General features: G+C 33.9%; 3 protein-coding genes across 6 annotated transcripts in view; 2 read left to right on the forward strand and 1 right to left on the reverse strand.

The window, feature by feature from the left end:
* Window positions 1–6,635: 6,635 nt before the first annotated feature.
* LOC125071754 (trafficking protein particle complex subunit 3) lies at window positions 6,636–9,156 on the reverse strand. The gene is made up of 4 exons (XM_047682116.1): window positions 8,998–9,156; window positions 8,712–8,917; window positions 7,873–8,071; window positions 6,636–7,462 (listed from the first exon to the last, which is right to left on the reverse strand). Exons 1-4 carry the CDS (start codon window positions 9,034–9,036, stop codon window positions 7,376–7,378), a joined length of 531 nt encoding a protein of 176 aa, XP_047538072.1. The 5' UTR covers window positions 9,037–9,156; the 3' UTR covers window positions 6,636–7,375.
* Window positions 9,157–9,485: 329 nt separating this feature from the next.
* LOC125072005 lies at window positions 9,486–17,910 on the forward strand. Of its 2 annotated transcripts, XM_047682469.1 has the most exons (7): window positions 9,486–9,641; window positions 9,759–9,913; window positions 10,137–10,263; window positions 11,543–15,977; window positions 16,821–16,954; window positions 17,317–17,465; window positions 17,707–17,910. In XM_047682469.1, exons 1-7 carry the CDS (start codon window positions 9,614–9,616, stop codon window positions 17,773–17,775), a joined length of 5,097 nt encoding a protein of 1,698 aa, XP_047538425.1. In that variant the 5' UTR covers window positions 9,486–9,613; the 3' UTR covers window positions 17,776–17,910. The 2 variants fall into 2 exon arrangements, with proteins under 2 accessions (XP_047538425.1, XP_047538424.1); XM_047682468.1 differs by having other exon boundaries at window positions 9,486–9,913.
* Window positions 17,911–19,349: 1,439 nt separating this feature from the next.
* Window positions 19,350–20,884, forward strand: part of LOC125072145 (phosphatidylinositol 4-kinase alpha) — a 33,859-nt gene continuing 32,324 nt past the window's right edge. For all 3 annotated transcript variants that reach the window (XM_047682668.1, XM_047682669.1, XM_047682670.1), the window contains exons 1-2: window positions 19,350–19,503; window positions 20,288–20,498. In XM_047682668.1, coding sequence (XP_047538624.1) covers window positions 19,417–19,503; window positions 20,288–20,498 — 298 coding nt within the window. In that variant the 5' untranslated portion in view covers window positions 19,350–19,416. The remainder of the gene's footprint in view (window positions 19,504–20,287; window positions 20,499–20,884) is intronic.

Genomic DNA, 20,884 nt, shown 5'->3' on the forward strand with positions numbered 1-20,884 from the left:
CTATAATCTGTGATATCGTTAATCTTATAATAACCTTTTGCTCACAAACTTTCTGTAACGTTTTGAAATTTTTCTGACGAAAGATTTGAATGTTTTCTGGGATCTTGTGTGTGTGTGTTAGTCAGGTTACAAGAATAAAGAGTTTTTGTTTGTTCCTTGTGTTAATAGAGTGCACATCACAATTTCTAGATATTTTAACGAATATATATTAGAATGAGCTGAACCTGCGGCATTAATCACGAGAAATTTATAAAACTACCTATATAACACCAAACGTCATCCTCTATTTCACCTCCCCACTTCACCCCCTCGAGGGGCAAATGAAGAAATATTAGTCTATGTTTCCCGGCACTGAAACTATCTCCATACCAAATTTCGGCGGTAAAAGACAGAGTTCCTTACGCATTTGTAATATACTTATGTATATATTACATTATCGACTAAATATTATTGAACGTCAGTCAATACTTATTTTTCTTAAATTTACCTCTTCTTAGTAAGGCTTTAGGGTCCAGGTTATAAATTTCTCGAATAGGCTTTTTTCTGCATGACAAAGATCGTACTTATATCTGCTATAGTACTAAAATGCCGTAAGACATTATACTGTGAAACTAATTAATTATACCAGTCGCGCTGTATCCACATCAGTAGTGCGATTCTGCAAAAACCACGTTAGGATTATAAACAGTTTTCATTTCTGAACTCATTTCGATACGACCTTGAATTGAAAAATATATGGTATTCCGTAATTATATGTCATATCGTGTGAAGCGAAAACTGTGAAGCGAGATGATAGTGCAGCTACTTATATTGTCGGTTTTTAAAAAAACATTTTCGATTAGAAATTTCTAAAGAACTGAGGATTTAAAAGATCAATGACGTTATAATTCATGCAAAATATTTTATAAATAATTTATTTTCCAGTTTAAAATAAATTGTAACGCAAAATCATTCTAATATTTATGTGGCCGCGAATGCCGCAGAACTGAGTCTTCTCGCCAATTTACTAATATGTACGTGGACCCATTGGAGTTTACTATCTAAAGTTGAACCAATATATTCTGTGTGTGTGTTATTATGTCTAATGGTTCCTCATTTAAAAGTATCTAAATCACTTATGACAGATCTCACACTTGGTGTGTGTAGTCAGTATGTATATTGTATATAACAGAGAGAGCATTGTTCATTTCGTCATGTAGCAATTGAGATGTTTTTATTTTAAAAATTAATATACGACGAATATTAAGTTAATAAAAGCAATTCATTCATACTTCCTTATTTTATTGGAACTCATAAAGTCATTATCATAAAAATATTGTTAATTATTATAATATTAGTATTCATATTTATCTCGCTTTATTTTCTTATGGTATAGTTAGGAAGGACAAATGGTCGACCCGATGTCTAGTGAACACCAACGCCCATAGACTTTGGGGCTCCAAGAAATATTAACCATTCATTATATCGCCAACAGGGACCAGTCTTAGGAATTAAGATGCTAGATCTCTCGTACCTGTTGTTAAACTGGTTCACTCACCCTTCTAATCGGAACACAACAATGCTAAGTACCTATAACTATATCGCGGTACAGTATCTGATGTGCCATTTATGCAATCAAAACAATTCAAAAACTCACAGACATAAGAACTGCTAAACTAGTTTATTTTAGTAATTTTCACAGTCTTATGTCATATGGAATGTTGTTATGGGATAAGGAACCATTCTTTTATTACGTAATACTGTTTACACTAGTTCTTGACGCCCTCCTCCCTAATATAAGAAAAAATAAGAACTGGCCGATCCCTCCCTCCCTGTTTAATATTTATTGCGTAAGAATCTAAAGGAGAAAATGAATACAAGTTTGGTTTATTTTACTGTTTATTTTTCAAAGTTACAACTTTTCGTAAATGTGTTTATTTGTAATTTCAAAGGTTCTAAAGGTATACACCCGAGCGAACCTCAGCAATCGCGCGGGTTCCCGCATTTTTCAAATAATTTTAATTTTTTGAGCTTACGTAAGTACTATCGAAACTCCTTCCCACCCCCTTGTAAGAAAACATAAGACATGGTCGAAGCGACCCCCCTCCCTAAATGTTCTTACGTAATAAATGAATGGACCCTAATGCAGGAGATATTGAAATAATATTTATTATACATAAAAAAGCTATCCGAACTCTTTACAATATTAGTTCTAGGACATCGTTACACGAAAAATATACAGTTAGGTGTATTACGTAACGGCTGCTTCACAATATATTAGGATAATATAATGTTTATACAAAAGAAAATACTAAAATATTCCATAAATGATGTTACAGCTACATACATACTATTAAATTAATACAAGAAATAAAAATAAACTTGTCATCCATATTTTCCGTTTGCATACGGTACAGAAAACGTTTTTGAGCAATGGTATGCGCGTTTATAATAAAAAACCTAAAAATAAAATCAAATTACCATTCCACAAATTTAAAAAGTTTAAAGACTAAATTAATTAATAAATCATTATTATTCATTAACAGAAAACTTTTTCGAAAAAAACGCCTTTTTAGTTACGGGTTCCATCCCAGGACTGAACACTAATTTTGAATAAAAAACATTGTAAATCTGTTTATTGGAAAAAAAACAACTATGCGAGTTTCTTGCCGTTTCTTCTTCCTGGAGACTGATTTCTGAAACGCTGGTAACGTTTAAAAATTGACATTCAAAAACGCTCATGTCCATGCTCAGGACATACACCACCTGAGCAGGGATGCCCAGGCTGCCCTCCGAATTCTGGGGGGGGCAATTTTGCGCTCGCCACTGTTCGGGGCAAGCGGAGCAGGCATCATAAGGCAACCCCTACCACCCTCACTGTGGACTTCTGCAACATAAGGGGACTCAACTCGAACTTGAACGCCGTCCACTATCACCTTGAGACGGCGAAGCCGGCCTTGCTCTTTCTTACCGAGACTCAGATATCTTCTCCTGCCGATACGACTTTTCTTTCCTACCCCGGGTATAAATTGGAACATTCCTTTGTACCACGAGCTGGGGTGTGCGTTTACGTCAGAGATGATATCTGCTCTCGACGCCTCGGCAGCCTTGAAGGACAGGACCTATCAATTATCTGGCTGCGTGTAGATTGTGACGACCATCCGCGAATCTACGCTTGCCTTTATAGGTCCCATAGCGGTAATGCCGAAACCGACCGACTGGTTGAGCACGTCCAAATGGCTACAGATTCCGTACTGCAGCAGATCCCATCCGCAGAGATCGTGGTTCTTGGTGATTTTAATGCCCACCATGCCGAATGGCTTGGATCACGTACTACTGATCATGCGGGTAGATCTGTTCTCGACTTCGCTTTAGCATATGATTTGACACAACTGGTCACCTCGCCAACGCGAATACCGGACGTGGAGGATCATACACCTTCCCTGTTGGACCTTCTGCTGACTTCTCATCCGGATAGCTATCAGGTTATCGTCGATCCCCCTCTGGGCTCGTCGGACCACTGTCTCGTTCGGAGTACAGTTCCGGTTATGCGGTACTCACGACCTCGTTTCATGGGCTGCCGCCGCGTGTGGCACTACAAGTCAGCGGATTGGGATGGGATGCGGTCCTTCTTTGCCTCCTACCCATGGGGGCAGGTTTGTTTCTCGCTGGATGATCCGAGCGTTATAGCCAACTCTGTTGCCGATGTAGTGCTTCAGGGTATGGAACTGTTCATTCCGTATTCTGCGGTGCCCATCGGTGGCAAGTCCCAGCCCTGGTTTGGTCGTTTCTGCAAAACGGCCTCACGCCGAAAATGGGAACGTTACCATGACTGGGCTAACGCATCAGCGTCTCGTGATGTAAAGACCAGCGCATTCAGAAAGGAATATAACTCTGCCTCTAGGTCCTTCAAGAATGTGATTGCTAAGGCAAAGACGGAGTACATTGGCAGAATTGGCGAGGGACTGGTGCGTCTCCCTTCAGGAACACGTGCGTTCTGGTCTCTTGCTAAGGCTGTTCTTGGGAATTTCTGTCAGCCTTCCTTTCCCTCTCTGCACAAGGACGGTGAGTCACTGGCCCATACCGCGAAGGAGAAAGCTGATCTTTTAGGCTCTCTCTTCGCGTCGAATTCGACTCTGGATGACCAAGGAAAATCACCACCAACAATCCCGCGATGTGATACCACGATGCCGGAGATTAAATTCCGGCAAAGTGCAGTTCGTAAAGCACTCTTTTCCTTGGACATTCATAAGTCGAGTGGACCCGATGGCATCCCTCCAATCGTGCTACGGACATGTGCTCCCGAGTTGGCACCGGTCTTAACGCGTCTATTCCGGCAATCTTACGCATTAGGCGTCGTCACGATCTCCTGGAAAACTGCTTTAGTGCATCCGATTCCCAAAAAGGGTAACCGCTCAGACCCATCCAATTATAGGCCTATAGCCATCACCCCCTTGTTCTCCAAGGTAATGGAGTCTATTGTAAACTGTCAGCTCCTGCGGTATCTAGAGGAGTACCAGCTGATTAGTGACCGCCAGTACGGTTTCCGTCGGGGTCGCTCAGCCGGTGATCTTCTAGTTTACCTTACTCACAAATGGGCGGAAGCAGTTGAGAGCAAGGGGGAGGCATTAGCAGCCAGTCTGGACATAGCGAAGGCCTTCGATCGCGTGTGGCACAAAGCGCTTCTTTCGAAGCTTCCTTCCTATGGGCTTCCCGGGAAATTATGCAGTTGGATTACCAGCTTTTTGGCAGATCGGAGCATCAAGGTCGTTGTCGACGGTGCATGCTCCGACCAAAAATTCGTCAACGCTGGTGTTCCACAAGGCTGCGTTCTGTCACCCACTCTGTTTCTTCTGCATATCAATGACTTGTTGCAAATCAGGAACATTCACTGCTATGCAGACGACAGTACCGTTGACACCTCATACACCGGCCGTGCTAATATTTCTCGGTAAAAAGGTCGAAGAAAACCGGAACAAACTTGTGTCTGAAATCGAGTCTTCGTTAAACGAAGTCTCGAACTGAGGCCGGCTAAACCTAGTCCATTTCAACCCCAAAAAGACACAAGTTTGCGCGTTAACCGCTAAAAAAACACCATTCGTCGTATCTCCACGATTCGAGAACATTCCGTTAGCCGCCACAGCTAGTATCGGAATACTTGGCATTGATGTTTCGAGCCTCGTTCAGTTCCGCGGTCAACTGGAAGTCAAAGCCAAATTGGCATCAAAAAAGCTTGGTTTGCTCAGCAAGGCAAGACAGTATTTCACGTCGGCCCATCGCCTAAGACTATACAAGGCGCAAATTCGGCCTCACATGGAGTACTGCTCTCACCTCTGGGCGGGTGCTCCCCAGTACCAGCTCCTTCCATTTGACCGTATCCAACGTAGAGCAGCTCGAATTATCGACGATCAAGCTCTTTCTGATCTGCTCGATCCTTTGGCATTGCGTAGAGATGTTGGATCACTCTGCATCTTCTACCGAATTTTCCACGGGGAGTGTTCCGAGGAATTGTTTGGATTAATCCCGGCAGCTGAATTCCACCTTCGGACATCTCGACAAAATTCTAAATTTCACCCGCACCACTTAGATGTCCGTAAATCCACAACAGCGCGATTTTTAAGGCATTTTCTGCCTCGCACAACCACTCTGTGGAACCAGCTTTCGCCGGCGGTTTTTCCGAACCGATACGACTTGGGAACCTTCAAGAAAAGAGCGTACTTATTTCTTAAAGACCGGCAACTTAAAGGTGTTGCAGATTTCCATGGGCGGTGGTAGTCACTTTCCATCAGGTGAGCCTCCTGCTCGTTTGCCCCCTATACCATAAAAAAAAAAAATCAAAATATACTTTATTCAAGCACTTGTGTATTGTCATTTTATAGAATTATATTAAACATGAAACTTCAAATGGTTCGTAATGTAGATTTCACCGAAATAACTGGCAATAAACTCAGCAGTTAACAGCGTGTTATAATGTGCCCTAAACAGAAATTCTAATGCATAAAAATTTACACTCTTTTGTCTTTCCCTCCTCATCAGACACGGTCCTACCTAGGTCTTGTAACTCAACAGTAGGTAATTCAATAGGGACTGACTCCGCTGTTGAAGAAAAATCCAGATGGCGCTGCGATCGTGAGATGCATACACATAACCTGCATTTTTCAAATAATTATGTACTATACTTGTTTTTTTTTTTAAATAAACGGAATTTATGGAAAATATCATATATAAACAAGATTTTTGAGTTAAGATTCACAAGACAAAGATCTAACGACAATTCTACTAATTTAACTTCCAATATTCCCCACTAAAAAATAACCACAGCTGCATCGTAATTCGTAACTGACGGACAATTTTTACTAATTTATAAGGGTATCTGTATGATATGAATGATAAAAAGCGGTACAAATTATATGTTAATTAAAAATAAGAAAGAAGAGATCGCTGTTCAGCGATAAGGCCGCCTCTTGTGCATCTTTCTTAAATGTGATTCTTCTTTTTGTTTACTGGTGTACAAAAAAGAGTATTTTGATTTTGATTTAAAATATAAATTATAAATATTCAACAGAAAATAAATCTTCAAATAAACAATACTTGTACATATCAATTATACAGCATGTTGAACATAAATAGGACTTTAATCGGGTAATAAAACAAACTTTTAATGCATAACATTTTATGAAAGCTTAACATAATTGAAATGAAAATTTTACATTTTGTGGTGACATACATTTGTATAGTTATTTCGAATTGTAGCTCTGTTGATTGCTTAGAATAACAAAAACAATTAAATAATAACACATCATAGCTAAGATCTAAGACTTCTCAACCAACCACAAGTTACTCTCAGGATTTTCTAAAATTAGTTAGCAACGAGACGTAAGACAAATATTTGACATAATTAATTTATATGAGCTGTCAAAAAGCGATATTACTCACTATGACTACTTAATATTAATAATAATAGATAAGGCTTTGTCAAAGCCCACATCGGTAGGTAATAGTTACAATCCACTATTATATTCTATTGCAAACAAACCAATGTTTACAATAGTTGTTCCGGTTAGTGAGTGAGCCAGTGTAATTACAGGCACGACAGACATAACATCTTAGTTCCCAAGATTATTCATTGATAATATAAGGGCTCTGTTAATATTTCTATCAGAACCAATATAAATGGGACGTGATGATCATTTATCATCAGGTGGCCTAATTGCCAGACTGCATTTCTATTTTCAAAATTTAAAAAAAGAATGAACAGGTGTTCTTTTTCGAGTAGACAGTTTATAAAGAGTAGCATTCAATACATTGCTGTCTTTTTCATGTTCACATAAATAACCACTAGTTGTTTACATAGAGTGAGACAGGTATAAATCAGCCATACAAATTCAATAGCACATTAATCCTCTCCAGCGGGTACGGCATCTTCCAACCTTTTTATATATTTCACTCTAAGCTCAGTAACTGCATCACCTTTCAACTGATCCTGAAAATAGTTTATAATGTGGGATTTAATGCAATTGTATTAAAATATCAATAATAAATAATCATTTAAAATAAAACTGGAGCATGTTTGTTTGTCCTAAACACATTTTTTTAGCCTACATAGCTTATTAATTTTGCACAAAACTATATAACAACACACTATCCCCACTGGATGAAGCAATCAAAGGCAAAAATATTTATTAAATTTAGAAGCATAACACTTGCTTGATTGTCAAATATCTACCACATAATGTTCATAAATGTTATGTATGTTAAAAGTGGGCGAAACCACTTAGTGAGATTTAAGTATGAAATATATTACCTAACTGACTCAAAGTCAGTTATAAGGAGATTAAACCTGCTGTTTTGGTAGCCAGGTAGCTCATATTATATAATTAAATAAGTATTTACCTGAACAAACCAACACTGCACATCAAGCTGCACCATTTGCAAGGCACCTCTTATAGCTCCTGGTATCAGAGCACAATATTTAAGTCCATTATTTGGCATTTCAACCCATTCACTAAGCGAGCACTGGTCCCAAACGAGGGAGAATTCATCACCTGCACTGCTCCAGCTGGTAACTGTGGGCTGCATATTCAAGTATAACCTGCAATGTGAAATGAACTTGTAAATAATAATCTTACTAATATTATTATTAATGTGAGAGTTTAAAACTTAAATATTTGTTACTCAATTGTGCGAGAAATGCTACATAGATCTAAAATAAATTTTGCACAGATATAGATCATAGTCTAAGATGTGCTACCATAAGTTACTTTTTATTCTGGAAAATGTACTTAAACCTGCACAAATGCTAGTGGAAACTAGTAGAAATATTAATTTTATATAAGCAGCTGTTGCAGACATTTGAATAAGATATATTGATATAGCTTGCTACATGTATATTCTTAGTGGAGAAATGGTAAAATAAGCATAAAATGACTTCTTAATTTAGGATAAAATTCTTTAGCAAAAAGGAAGCCATTCCATAGATGCTCAGTTCAACTAGGCCTACCTTTCAGCCCATGGTGACAAGTAAGCCAAGTTGAGCTGAGTTCTTAGAAGTGCATTAAATTTAGTATTTGGGACAATATTAACATATACAAAAGCGTGTAACAATTTTTATAGTGACATTACTCTTGTGAACGTAGTATGATATATATATATATATATTTTTATAACTGCCTTTATTTTTTACGATTGCAATTTATTGGTAAAAAAGTGAACATAATTCAGTTAAAATCTACCTAAAGGCCTGTTGAATTTTATCAGCTGTCTCCCTCATTTCCAGGCAGCGAGTCGACGTTGTTCGAGCGAGAAAGTCTTCGATAAGTCGCACGCCCATATTGTAACCAATTCGCTCCAACTGTTTGTTTACGTCCTCTGGGTTTTCCGTTTCCTTTAGCATTTGGGAAACTAAAGCACCATATGTAAGCGTCAATAGTTCCGAATTCTGTAATTTTATAGTGAATTATTTAGTCGAAATATGTAAGTTTAGATAATAATTTAAATTTACCAAATTATTTATCATACCACTTTTTTAGCGTCCAGGCGAGATGTTTGACGCGACATTTCTATTTGTTTTTAACTTTCAAAGCGATTTTCTTTAATTTATTTTTCTCTCCTTCAGACTACAATAATATTTTCTAATTCACTTTTGTTTTTAATGACTCGTACTGGTATGATTCTGGTCTGACAATTGACGTCAATAAAAGATTAAAATATTAGTTGTCAAAAATGAAAGTGACAATTGTCTGACATACTGACATTTACTTGAATAATATATATTTTTTCAAAATGTGCTAAAAGCAACTGGCAAATTATTATATTCATCTTTATATTATATTATACAATATAAATACATAATTTTTTTAAAAGATTTATTGTATCGATAATCCTTTTTTATTTTGCCATTAATATTTTTTTACAAAAGACTTGATCCCAAGCCGGAATTATAGTATTAAGAAAAAACATTTTTGAACTTGTTTTGTTTATCAAAATATCGTTAATATTAACGTCAATCGAAAATTAAAGAGGCCTTAATGAAATTTATCATACTTTTATTACTTGTTAAAACATAGAAATTATATAGCAATGTTAATATTATTTAATTTTGAACATTTTTATTTTATATTGTAAATTTTAAACTATGGAAACTGATGGATCGGAGTATGTAGGTCAATCGAATAATTCTATTGAGGGATCCCAATCGGCAGTCAACAATTTGATTATAGATTACTACAAAAAATTTGGAAGGAAGAGAGATTTAGAACAATTTTTTTCTCTATCTACAGCCCAAAGTGATATAAAAGATCCTACGAGTTTGTTTTGGAGAAAGATGAAATCTCAGGCTGATTCTTCGGACTCTGGAGAGAAAAAAAGTGAATCGTCCGCAGAACTTTGTCGAATTTCTATAAAGTGCTCTATTCCTGAGCCCTCCACATCACAGGTTTGCTATATTTTAGATTTTAGTAATGTTTTCAAGTTTAGCAAATTTCAAATAAAAAATTATATCAAAACTTTGTAAAAACGTTTTCTATGTTAAGTTAAGCAAACATGCTTTTAGAATCGGTAATATTCATGTTCTGACTTAACTAATGATTTAAACATGTTATTTTTATAAAGTTTCAGATTTAAATTAATCATTTAAATAAAGTTCAATAAATTTTCAGAATGATTATAAAAACTTTAAAAGTGATTCAGAGTCTCCACCGATTATAAAAGATGAAGCAGCACCGGATGTGTCTAGAATATCAGATAATGAATCTATTAAATCTGAAGATATGTATTCCCATAAATGTAAGTAATTGATATTGTATCTTACATCAAATATTCGTCAATGTAATAGATTCAATGATTCAAAAGTATCTTCTAAGTATTGCAAGAATCAGAACAGAAAATTTACTTAGTTAAATACTGAGGATGAAGGAGGTTGCATATTTTTTATTATGATAGACATTAAAATACTTACAAGATAATAAAAATTGTTATATGCAATTAATTTTAAGTTTCATATTTTTATATAGTAGTGTAATATTATAGTCTATTCTCTGTATAAATGTTTATTTTAGAGACATACAAAACAGTCAAATAGAAAAATCAGTATAATTACCTATCTTTAATAAAGAATAACTTATATTTAACGAGTGTGTTCTAAATAAATATTGCCTTTACACTTTGTTACTTGAACCAGTAATTTTAGAAATATGAGATATTTACATAAAAGTATGAAAAAATATGCAGAGCTTGTTGTACCACTTGTACCACAGTTAGTGTGAAAGGACTGGTTGGTTAAACATTATTGCTGGTTGATTAAAAAATCGTACATAATACAATCCTTATTTTACCTTTGCAAAATCGAGACTGATAAATGCATTAAACAATGAGTAGAATAAGACATGTTCATGAAACACAATTTTTTAACTAATCTAAATTATGCTTATTATAGTCAAATCAAATCGAAGAAGGAATAAAGAAAATAAAGCCTTAGATTTGCATATTCACCATGGTTATCTAATATCTGTGCTGCCACTATAAACAGTTCTTGATTTATATATTTTTTTATAATACAACATTATATTACTTACCTACACATAAACACTTTAATTTTATTTTAAAAGGCATATTATTCGATACAAGGTTATATTGATGATAAAAAAGAGAAGTTAATGCTTGTTGACTTCCAGGCAGGAGACATAACATACTAATATAATTGTATTTAACTAACATGACTGTATTTTTAGATGTTGAAAAAGAGTAACTACTGAGTTTCTTGCCCGTTCTTTGCGGTAGAATGTACATTCTGAACCAGTGGTAGCTTTACTTTAAATAGTTTGTTAAATGACGATTCAAAAGTGCTTGTCAAAGACTACTTGAATAAATTAAATATTTTGATTTTTTTAAAGTTTCAATAACAGTTGAGTCAACTGAGTCAAATCTATAAGAAACATTATGATTATTCAAGCTCTCTGCTAAATATAGCGTCTCAATTTAATACCAAATTTGGGTTTGGTACTCTTGTTGTCAAAATAGACCATAGGTAAATCATTAAATGAAGTATTTTATAATGTTCTTTCAGCTGTTGATGGCACATTGGATACTTCAATAAATAAGCCACATTCACCAACCAGCAGTATTACATCTCAAAGAAAACTTGAATGGGATTCCTTGGCAGATGTTGGTTATGCCAATGCAAGTGATAGAAAGAATTCAGCATCAAGCTTAAGCACGATAGAGCGGATGGCATTGCAGCAACAATACTCAAATAATGATACAAAGCAAGACTCAGATTTAGGAATGCCAACTGCACAATCAACACCTCTTGATGTTAATGACAATAAAGCAAAAAACAAAAAAGGCTTTGCTAAGAAAACAACAAAAATATATAACAGAGATATTGATTCGGTTAATCTTAATATCTCTCAAACCTCTGACAATAATCGGCAACCAATAAATGTAAATTTGACAAAACATATATCTTTCAATGTTGAAAAAGATGGAGGTATTAGTATTGAAAATGTTTCGAAAAATGTATCTTTAAGTCCAGAAAAAGTTTCAGTCGAAACTGAAGTAACACCTCAAGCTACAATTGATAAAGAGATACAAACAACTTTGAATAAAAATAAACAGAAATCAAGCAGTTCTAGTGATTTCAAAGAACAACATGCCAAAACAATTCCTGTTCTAATCAATTTGAACACTTTAAAGAAAAAAACACGAAAAAAGAAAGTTATGCGAATAAAACGGCAGCAAAGAAGAAAATGTTTAGCCACTGAAAGAAAATATGTTCCACTTGAAAAAAGTACAGAACAGCCATCAGAAGCAGAGAGTTTTGAATATATGCCAGGTCATATTTACAATCAAAATCAAATGAATGAACTGAATAAAAACAATAATGACTATGGTAATAAATCTAGTCTAGAATCAAGTGCCGGACTTACAACTGACTCAAGTAAAACAATCAAATATTCTTTTACAAAGGATTTAGAAACAGGCATTGATATACTCAAAAAAGCTCTAGAACATCGATTTGAAGATTCAAAACTAAAAAAGAAACTAATTAAGGAAGTAGTCCAGAGACTTATTAAAACGAAATATAAAGATGATGATAGTTCAGCGGAATTTTTATCAGGCTTAAGTTTTGATAGTAAAAAATTAGATTTACATGATATCACTCATTCAACATCAAGTACCTCAGATGCAAATAACACCGCCACTAAATCCAAATCAGCCAAACCAAAGAAATCTATTTTACGCATGGACAAATTTAATGCTAGTGCAATAGCATCAACATCTCAGAGTGTCCCTAATTTACCTGTTCTTTCGAAGATTGAAACACCTATTGCTTGTCCCAAAAAGGCAGTTGACTTGTCTAATACAGATTCAGAGATATCCAATAAAAATAAAAAAATATCAGATACTGGAATTGATAAAACTTCATCAGAAGTATTATATAAAAAGTACTTAGATGCGTTGAAGAGAGAAGAGAATTACAAAAAACATTTAAAGGACAAAGAAATATTTCTTAAGCAAAAACTTGTAAGTTCCGATCTTGCATTCAATGTTGTTACTCAAGCTGAAAGGAGAAAAAATAATTTGAAAGACTTAATGAATGATTTAGTAAGAAACAATTACGACGATGGATCAGGCGATGCCAGTAAATTAGAGGGTGGATCCAATTCGAATATCAATTTAGACAATTATAATTCTTTAAGAAAACAAAGAAGTCATTCTGTTTTTACTCTGTCATCTGGTAACTCTGATAATTACACAAAGAGATCAAATGAAAATAAAAAATCACAAAACAAAGTTGATAGTGCCAAAGATTGTTACCACAGAGCTGAGAGGCACTATTGTTGTTGTCCTTATCACACATCACATTCGCGAATCGGAGTCTTAGATAGTGCAGTACAAGTAAATATAAAAAGTAAAGATGATATCTGTCCTGATACAAAAGCTACACAAAGTTCGCCACAAGAGCATAACGAGATAAGTGAAAAAATATGCCAACACAAATGTGAGAAATGTAAAAGGCCTCAGACTAAAACTCATATTGTATCTGATTGTGCAAATGATGATATCAAATATTTCTGTGTCTGCACTGGAGACGAAGGAACGCAAAAAGTACCTGAAAATATACTTATTTATAAATGTTCAAGACTGACCAATAAGTACCTAAACTTGGGTGATAATTTAACGCCAAAAGTATCTAATACTGTAAGTGAACAGTTTTCAAGTAATTCTACCTCACCTCGTCAGAAAATATCAACATTCAATAGTGAAGATTGTGAGAAAAAGTGTTTAATTATTAAAGACAATATTAGTTTAAATAATCAGACATCAAAATCATCACAAACAAATCTCAACTTACCGATTAAACTTCGAAGTAAATCTAGTGAGCAAAGTTTAGATTCGACTTCGACTGGAGAAAAATATGGTAACAAAAAGCTTGATAATATACAAACTACTATAGATCCGTTAAATGGAAGGACTAATAAATATATACATGAGGCTACTCGATGCATACAAACTGAAATAAGCATTGATCCAAAAATATCTGATCCTTCATTGTCTGATATAAACATAATTAATGATAAAAATTGTGTCGAATTAATAAGTGAAAAATTCAAAGAAGTTTCACAGTCCAGTAGTATCCAGAAACAAACCGAATTTAAAAGTGGTAGTAGTTCGGCAGAGAGTAATGCTATATATGAAAAAGAATCTTCCAAATGTGTGTGTGTCAATGTTAAAGAACAATCTACAAATACTGTTGAAAAATACGATAAAGAGATTCAATCGTCTGTTGATATTAATAATGTTATACCTGTTCACGTGGATAAACAGAGTTCTAACAATTTTACCATTCCAATTCAGGGCACAAATATGACACTAAAAGTCAGCTTAGGATCTGGAAAGGATGACAATTTATTTACGAAAGATACAATGCAAAATGATTTAACGCATAACACAAAATTTGTATGTACGGGAACTGAGACAGATAAAAATAATATCGTTGAAAATTATACGTCACTACAAGAAGAGTGTTCGAAAGGAGTACAGTCAAATAATGCAAATATATTTGATGAGTTTTATGAACAAACAAAGACTGATACTGCATGCTGTGAAAATAAAAATGCAGTTTGCGAAAATATTGCCACGAATACACAAGAACATACTACGTTCCCTAAACCTTGTTCCGTAAATACGTGTCTCACTGATTGTTGCAAATACAATACTTTTCCAACAAACGATAAAAGAAATATTCAGAAACCCTTACTTCGTTCCAATACAGACACCGGCAAAATGGAGAAATCTTGTCATGTAACATTTACTCCAATTAACAATCAAGTCATAAAAGATGCAGAAATACAACCAAATCTTGCGCCGATATCGCAAATGCAATCAAAATCTATATCCACAATGGATTGTAGAGATAAAGCTCAAGTTATTTGTTCGGAAAAAAACTCTTTAAAATCAATAGACACTAAGAAAAGCAAATCAAGTTCTGAAACGGAAGAAGGGATACCGTTAAAAAGTTCTAATAGTGACACCGATAATGATACCAAATCGTCAACCTCTAAAGATCCCATACTTGATATAATACAAGATATAACGAGACGATATTCTAAGAAAGATATTGAAAAAACTAAAAGAAAGAAATGTTTTCGTGAAATTATTACATTTCTAAATTATCTCTTAGACACAGATGAAACCACAGATCAAGATGGAAATAAAACGTCATCTTCGTCAGCATGCGAAACTGTATGTGATTCCAATAACAAGTTTTTAGCTAAAGAGTCTTACAAATTATCTCCAAGGAAGACTTTTGTGGATAAAGGCGTACAGTTATCCACAGAAAAGTCGAAATCTTACAAATCGTGTACAACTTCTTCAGATTCTCCTATTTCAACTGAATTACCGAGTACATCGTCTGATAATGCAACTTGTAAAATATTGAATAAAATAAAAAAGGAATGCGAAAAATATCATCAAAAGCGTTGCAAATCTCATGGTAAAGAAAAGAAGTGCGAAGCTTCGAGCAGTACTTCTATGAACTGCGACCAGTGTCGACGTGTGCACCATTGCTCGTGTAAAGGGCATAAATGTAAAAACCACAAAGCAAGAAAATCCGGCGAAAAAAAGAAAAAATGCGTCGCGTACAACTTGATTATACAGACATCAGACAGTGTGGTCAGTGAAGAGGTAACTTGTGATAATAAACGTCATAAGTTGCAAAATATAATCGTAAAAGTACCGTCGAAGCGGAAGGTAGAAAATATGCCCTTTAAAGAAGTGGCCACGAAAATTGAAAAGGATATGCTCCATTGCAGCCCGAGATCTAAGAATTACCGATCAAGAAGTTTGCCGAATGATAGCGAGATATCTAGCACAGACGAATTTCTGAGGAAGACTAATGCATACACTGTAAGGGAATATTTAGAAAGAAATCGTCCCGACTTTGTAGAGAAGTGTTCGAAGCGTCAACATTGCTTGAAGTTGATCAACGAAACTAGGTAATTATTTGAATTCTTACTACGTTCCGAATGTAATCCCTAGTATCATTTCTCAAATAAAACCATGTAAGTCCATAGAACTCACCAATTTTTCTTACTTTAGACCAAGTGAATGTGATAAACCTCGGCTGAATATGATAGTTGTTCACAACCCGTCGTGTACACCTAACCCTTGTACAGAAGCTTGCAATATGTGTTACAAAGGTATTATCATTCTTCAGACATTTAGATATTCGATATTAAATAGTTTTTATTATTTGATTTGAATTACAAATAATTGCATTTATAGGTGTACCAATAAACAATTGTAATCCATGTATTGATCCATATATTCATTGTGTACAAAACGAAGTAACAAGGATTGGTGAGTCCGTTGAATATGCTATTTTACATGGTAAATATTTAAATTGTATCCCAGTATATATTATGTTATTGAAGAGTCCAATAACCATTAGGGCAAACGGGACCTAGTCACAGTCACGATTGTCAAATTTCCTCATTGAAATGGCCAAAATGTGCATAATGACATAATAAATTCGATTAATCACATGATAATACTTGATAATTATGTATTAAATATTGCAGATAAAAGTGTAATTCGGAATCGCTTCCACAATTATCAAATACACTTTATGTAACGCCTGTTCAATTCAGGTACTTAAAAATTTGGTCCCAACTCAAGTATAAATACTTTAGAAAAAGTTTAGTTAGACTAACAAGAGCAAAAGTCATCAGATTGTTCTATATAACTACAATGGGCTTGGTAGCATCTTTAACGGCCTTATTTAAACTGCTATTATTATTAATTTTGTAAAACAAAATATTACCCTTTAATAATTACAGAGCAAGTGAACGCTCTGCCAAGCGGCAACTGCTGTCATTGCAGTTGGACCGAGCACAGGCATTGAGTGGTCTAAATGAGAATGAATTGAAGAATTTCGCCAAATTACTGGGTCATGAACTGCGGCGAAAAAAAGGTATTTGAAGCCTGGGCTTATTATCTATTTTTTCAATATAAAAACAGCAATACTTAGTGTAGTTAGATGCGTAAGGAATGTAACAACTTAGGATCAAGGTTTGAGGCTTATTGATGTATTAAACATCTATTTCTAACAGTGACAATGTCGACTGGCGAGGGGATCTACTTACCATCAGATGGCCTATTGCCACTCAGCCTACCTTATTTAGAAAGACTAGTAGTTATGCCTATAACAATAGGACAACAAGAAAGCACAACTGCACATAGACATTGGTGTCCTGCCTTAAATTGTACAAGCTCACTCGGCAGAAAACAAAATTGGTAATAATTAATTTTGTTTAAATAATATTTTATTTTCAGTTGCACCAAAATTTATCAGTGAACGTGAAATGAAAAAGCACTCTGAGAAAATTTATAAGTCACTACCTGAGGTTGTCCATAAAAAAGAAGAAATTAGAAAGGAGAACATAAAAAAAACTAATTTACTTATGGCAAATATTTTCAAGAAGGTATAATTCTCAACAATTTTCTTAGTATTATAATTTGTACTTAATTTTGTTACATTACTTAGAATGCTCATCTACTCTCCAATAAAATCAGCAATACCAAATATTAAATAATTTCGCATCATAAGAGGATATTTTATAACATATTGTCTTGGCCTTGAATTTTTTTTTGTATCTTTCCACAGTTTAGTCAAATATTGCTGAGCGTTATTTTGTTAAAATAATACTTTATTTATTATTTCAGAATCTTCAAAAGAAAACGCTACAAGGAGCCGTAAACTTATCAAATTACAGTACAGTGATAAAAATATGACATTCAAGTAAAATAAGATATGTTTCCAAGGTGTTCAATGATTAAATTTTATTTTTTTACCATTGTTGACGTCACTGTTTTATAATGAAATAAATTTAATGTAATTCGTTTCTTGTTATGGATATTAAATTAAATAAAACGTATTTCGTATTTTTTATAGACTTTCTTAATTGTATTGTTATTACATATCCCCCCACCTGTGTAAACTACGAAATTAAATATGTATGTCCAGAATATGTTACTAGTACTAGTAATACTTGGAAGATTTTGCGTTGCGTATGTATTTATAAATATAAAAGTCATGCTCGGTTGGAAGATATAGAAGGTTTAATAGAAGTGAATTGGGCGGCCAAATACGAAAAATATGAAGTAACGTCACTAATGGTTTCAATCATTTATTTTCATTTTTTTTTAATTCGGTTTTAAGCCTCATGTACACGTTGGGCCAACGTGTTGGGTTAATAAATTTAGCCACAATAGTACTGTCTACTTTTATCTAATAAGAATAAACTTGTAACCCCTACTTTGCGTTTGCATACAGTACAGAGAACGTTTTTGCGCAATGGTATAATCATATATAATAAGATACCGGGAAATGTAACCAATTTACCATTTAGAAAATTTAAAAAGTTTATTAATACTAAATTAATAAATAAGTCTTATTATTCATTAAAATAGTAATTAAAAAAAAAACGTCTGGTATTTGGCTTGGGGTCCATCACTAATTATTGTAAAAAAACAGCACTGTAAATCTGTTTATTTGAAAAGAGCAACTATGCGAGTTTCTTGCCGTTTCTTCTCGCTGGAGGCTGCTTTCCGAAACGGAGGTAGTATTTTAATATCGACGATTCAAAAACACTTCGTTGTGATTGGGATTCGGTGTCAATTTTATTCAAGTAAATTACTTGAATAAAATTGATTTTGATTTAAAGATTTGTAATGCTGTCATTGCATATATAAGTATTTTTCGCCTGGAATGTCAATACAATTTTGTTTGTTTTCTTAAAAGAGTAGCTATATTACTTTTTATAAGGCTAATTATTTACCTAATAATATCATTAACCAACAAATAAAGTCAAGTTGTTGCCTTGTCATTATTTGTATTTCTTTGTTCAAATTCATTATCAATCTAATATTCGTATGTAACTGAAATTATTCTATAAACAATCAAATATTCCGAAATAATTTCGAAATTGTAACCCTATCAGAAACCTATACTATATTATACATCCGTATTCATATCCACATCTGTAATTTCATTTCCATAACATTCCTTTTTTGTACCATTTATAAATATTTTTTCCATTGGAACGAGTTGATAACTTCATCGTTATTTTTTTTTCTTTTATTACTTATACAACGTCATTTCGTAGATTTTTTTCTCTTTCTCGTTACGTGTGTTAATAATTGCATCTGGTATTTAAAATTCCCTCTACCCAGTTCATAAAACATATTGCCTAAGTAATTATATTTGTAATGCATAACACTGTAGTTCAGCGCCGTGAAACAAAACGTATTAAATATTGACAAACTGTCAAAATCAAATCAAAAAGTGACTTATGACAGATAGTCGTTCGATCGAATGTTTTTCTAATATCATAATTAGAAAATGATTAATTCAGTGAGTAAATAAAACATAAAATGATGGACGAAAACGAATTCTTCAGGGAGACAGTCCAACATTTGGCAAGATGTCTTTCCTGTATAAATCCTACACCATGGGAGAAGGTTGGTTGCAAAACATCAAATATAATCTTGTTTATTATTAGTTGGCATTACGAAATCGTCGATCGGATGCATTACGAATATTGTTACATTATGATTTCAATAAAATATCTAATTAAAGTATTCACGTACGTTTTAAAAGAGTAAAACCTCAATAAATATGACCTCATCAAGTAAACAGTGACATAAGCTATGTTATCGTCATCCTACCTTAGTCAGGGTCAACTTTCCCTGTCTCCTAACTTAAATTAGAGCAAATTAATGTTGTTTAAACACCTATATAGTAAATAAAGTCAAAAATAGTACATAGTTCATACTTATATACTTAATTAATATAAAAGAGCTTTAAATATACCAACTGTATGTAATAAGAAGAGCTTAAACAGCTTGATTTTTAAATGTTGAAAAAAAAAAAAACAGATTAAATACTGTGTTTCTTACCAGTTCTTCTCGCTAGAATCTACATTCTGAACCAGTGGTAGCTTCACTTAATGTAGTTTGTTAAATGACTGAAAATTGTTTTGTTTTTTTTGATAGCTTATATCTTGATTCTGGGACATCTTCCTCAATCTTAAGACAAGCTTTACTATTTCTGAGATAAAGAATTTTGGTACTTTTTTGTAAAGAACTCATTACTAATATCAGCGGGTAAAATTCCCACTGCTGGGTAAAAATCTTCTTTTGGGCTAGAAATCAATTTGACACGTACAGATTTCCTCAGAATGTTTTACATTAGCCCTGTTACTAAAACAAAAATAATCTTTAAATATTTTTATGTATTTTTCAGGTGAATACACTATTCATGCTGTGCCCACAAGCAAGTTCATCATTTGTTGTGACACCACGCAATCAAGAAGCCAACATAGCTCTAGGCATTTATTTCCTACAAAGTGGCCTTCAGCACCAAGACAAGCTACTACCATATTTCCTAAAAGTACTCAAGTGCCTTACAAATGCACAATTTGAAGAGCCAATGTGTCGAATCAAGAATGGTGATCGTAAGTTAACATTTTATCATATACTAAGGATATTTAAATATATACATTGAGTTCTTTGGAATGCCATATTTAAGTGTCCCCTATAACACTCTCCCTTCTGAATGTTTTGAATAAAGTGGGTATACTTACTTTGCTATATGTTTACAACAATACTATGTATGTATTTACAATATAGATATATTCGAAATAAACGGTGACAACCATTCTATAGAGACAAGGATGTAAGGTAAACTAATAACACATATTTTCCTCTACTGACTTTCTTGCTGGTTCTTCTCAGTAGAATCTGCTTTCCGAACCAGGGGTACCTTTACATTTAATTCAACACTGTAGCATGAAGATTCAAAACTGCTTTTATGACTATACTTGAATAAAGAATATTTTGA

This window comes from Vanessa atalanta, chromosome 20 (genome assembly GCF_905147765.1).
Source record: "Vanessa atalanta chromosome 20, ilVanAtal1.2, whole genome shotgun sequence".
Classification (NCBI taxonomy): domain Eukaryota; kingdom Metazoa; phylum Arthropoda; class Insecta; order Lepidoptera; family Nymphalidae; genus Vanessa; species Vanessa atalanta.

Excerpts from the sequence above, each read along its gene's own strand:
- LOC125072005 (XM_047682468.1), top strand. The coding sequence starts at position 9,614 with ATGGAAACTGATGGATCGGAGTATGTAGGTCAATCGAATAATTCTATT. Across the intron at positions 10,264-11,542 it reads AGATATGTATTCCCATAAAT|CTGTTGATGGCACATTGGAT; the intron begins GTAAGTAATTGA and ends ATGTTCTTTCAG. Across the intron at positions 15,978-16,820 it reads AAGTTGATCAACGAAACTAG|AGCAAGTGAACGCTCTGCCA; the intron begins GTAATTATTTGA and ends TAATAATTACAG.
- LOC125071754 (XM_047682116.1), bottom strand. The coding sequence starts at position 9,036 with ATGTCGCGTCAAACATCTCGCCTGGACGCTAAAAAAGTG. Across the intron at positions 8,072-8,711 it reads AAAATTCAACAGGCCTTTAG|GTTATACTTGAATATGCAGC; the intron begins GTAGATTTTAAC and ends TTCACATTGCAG. Across the intron at positions 7,463-7,872 it reads TGCAGTGTTGGTTTGTTCAG|GATCAGTTGAAAGGTGATGC; the intron begins GTAAATACTTAT and ends AACTATTTTCAG.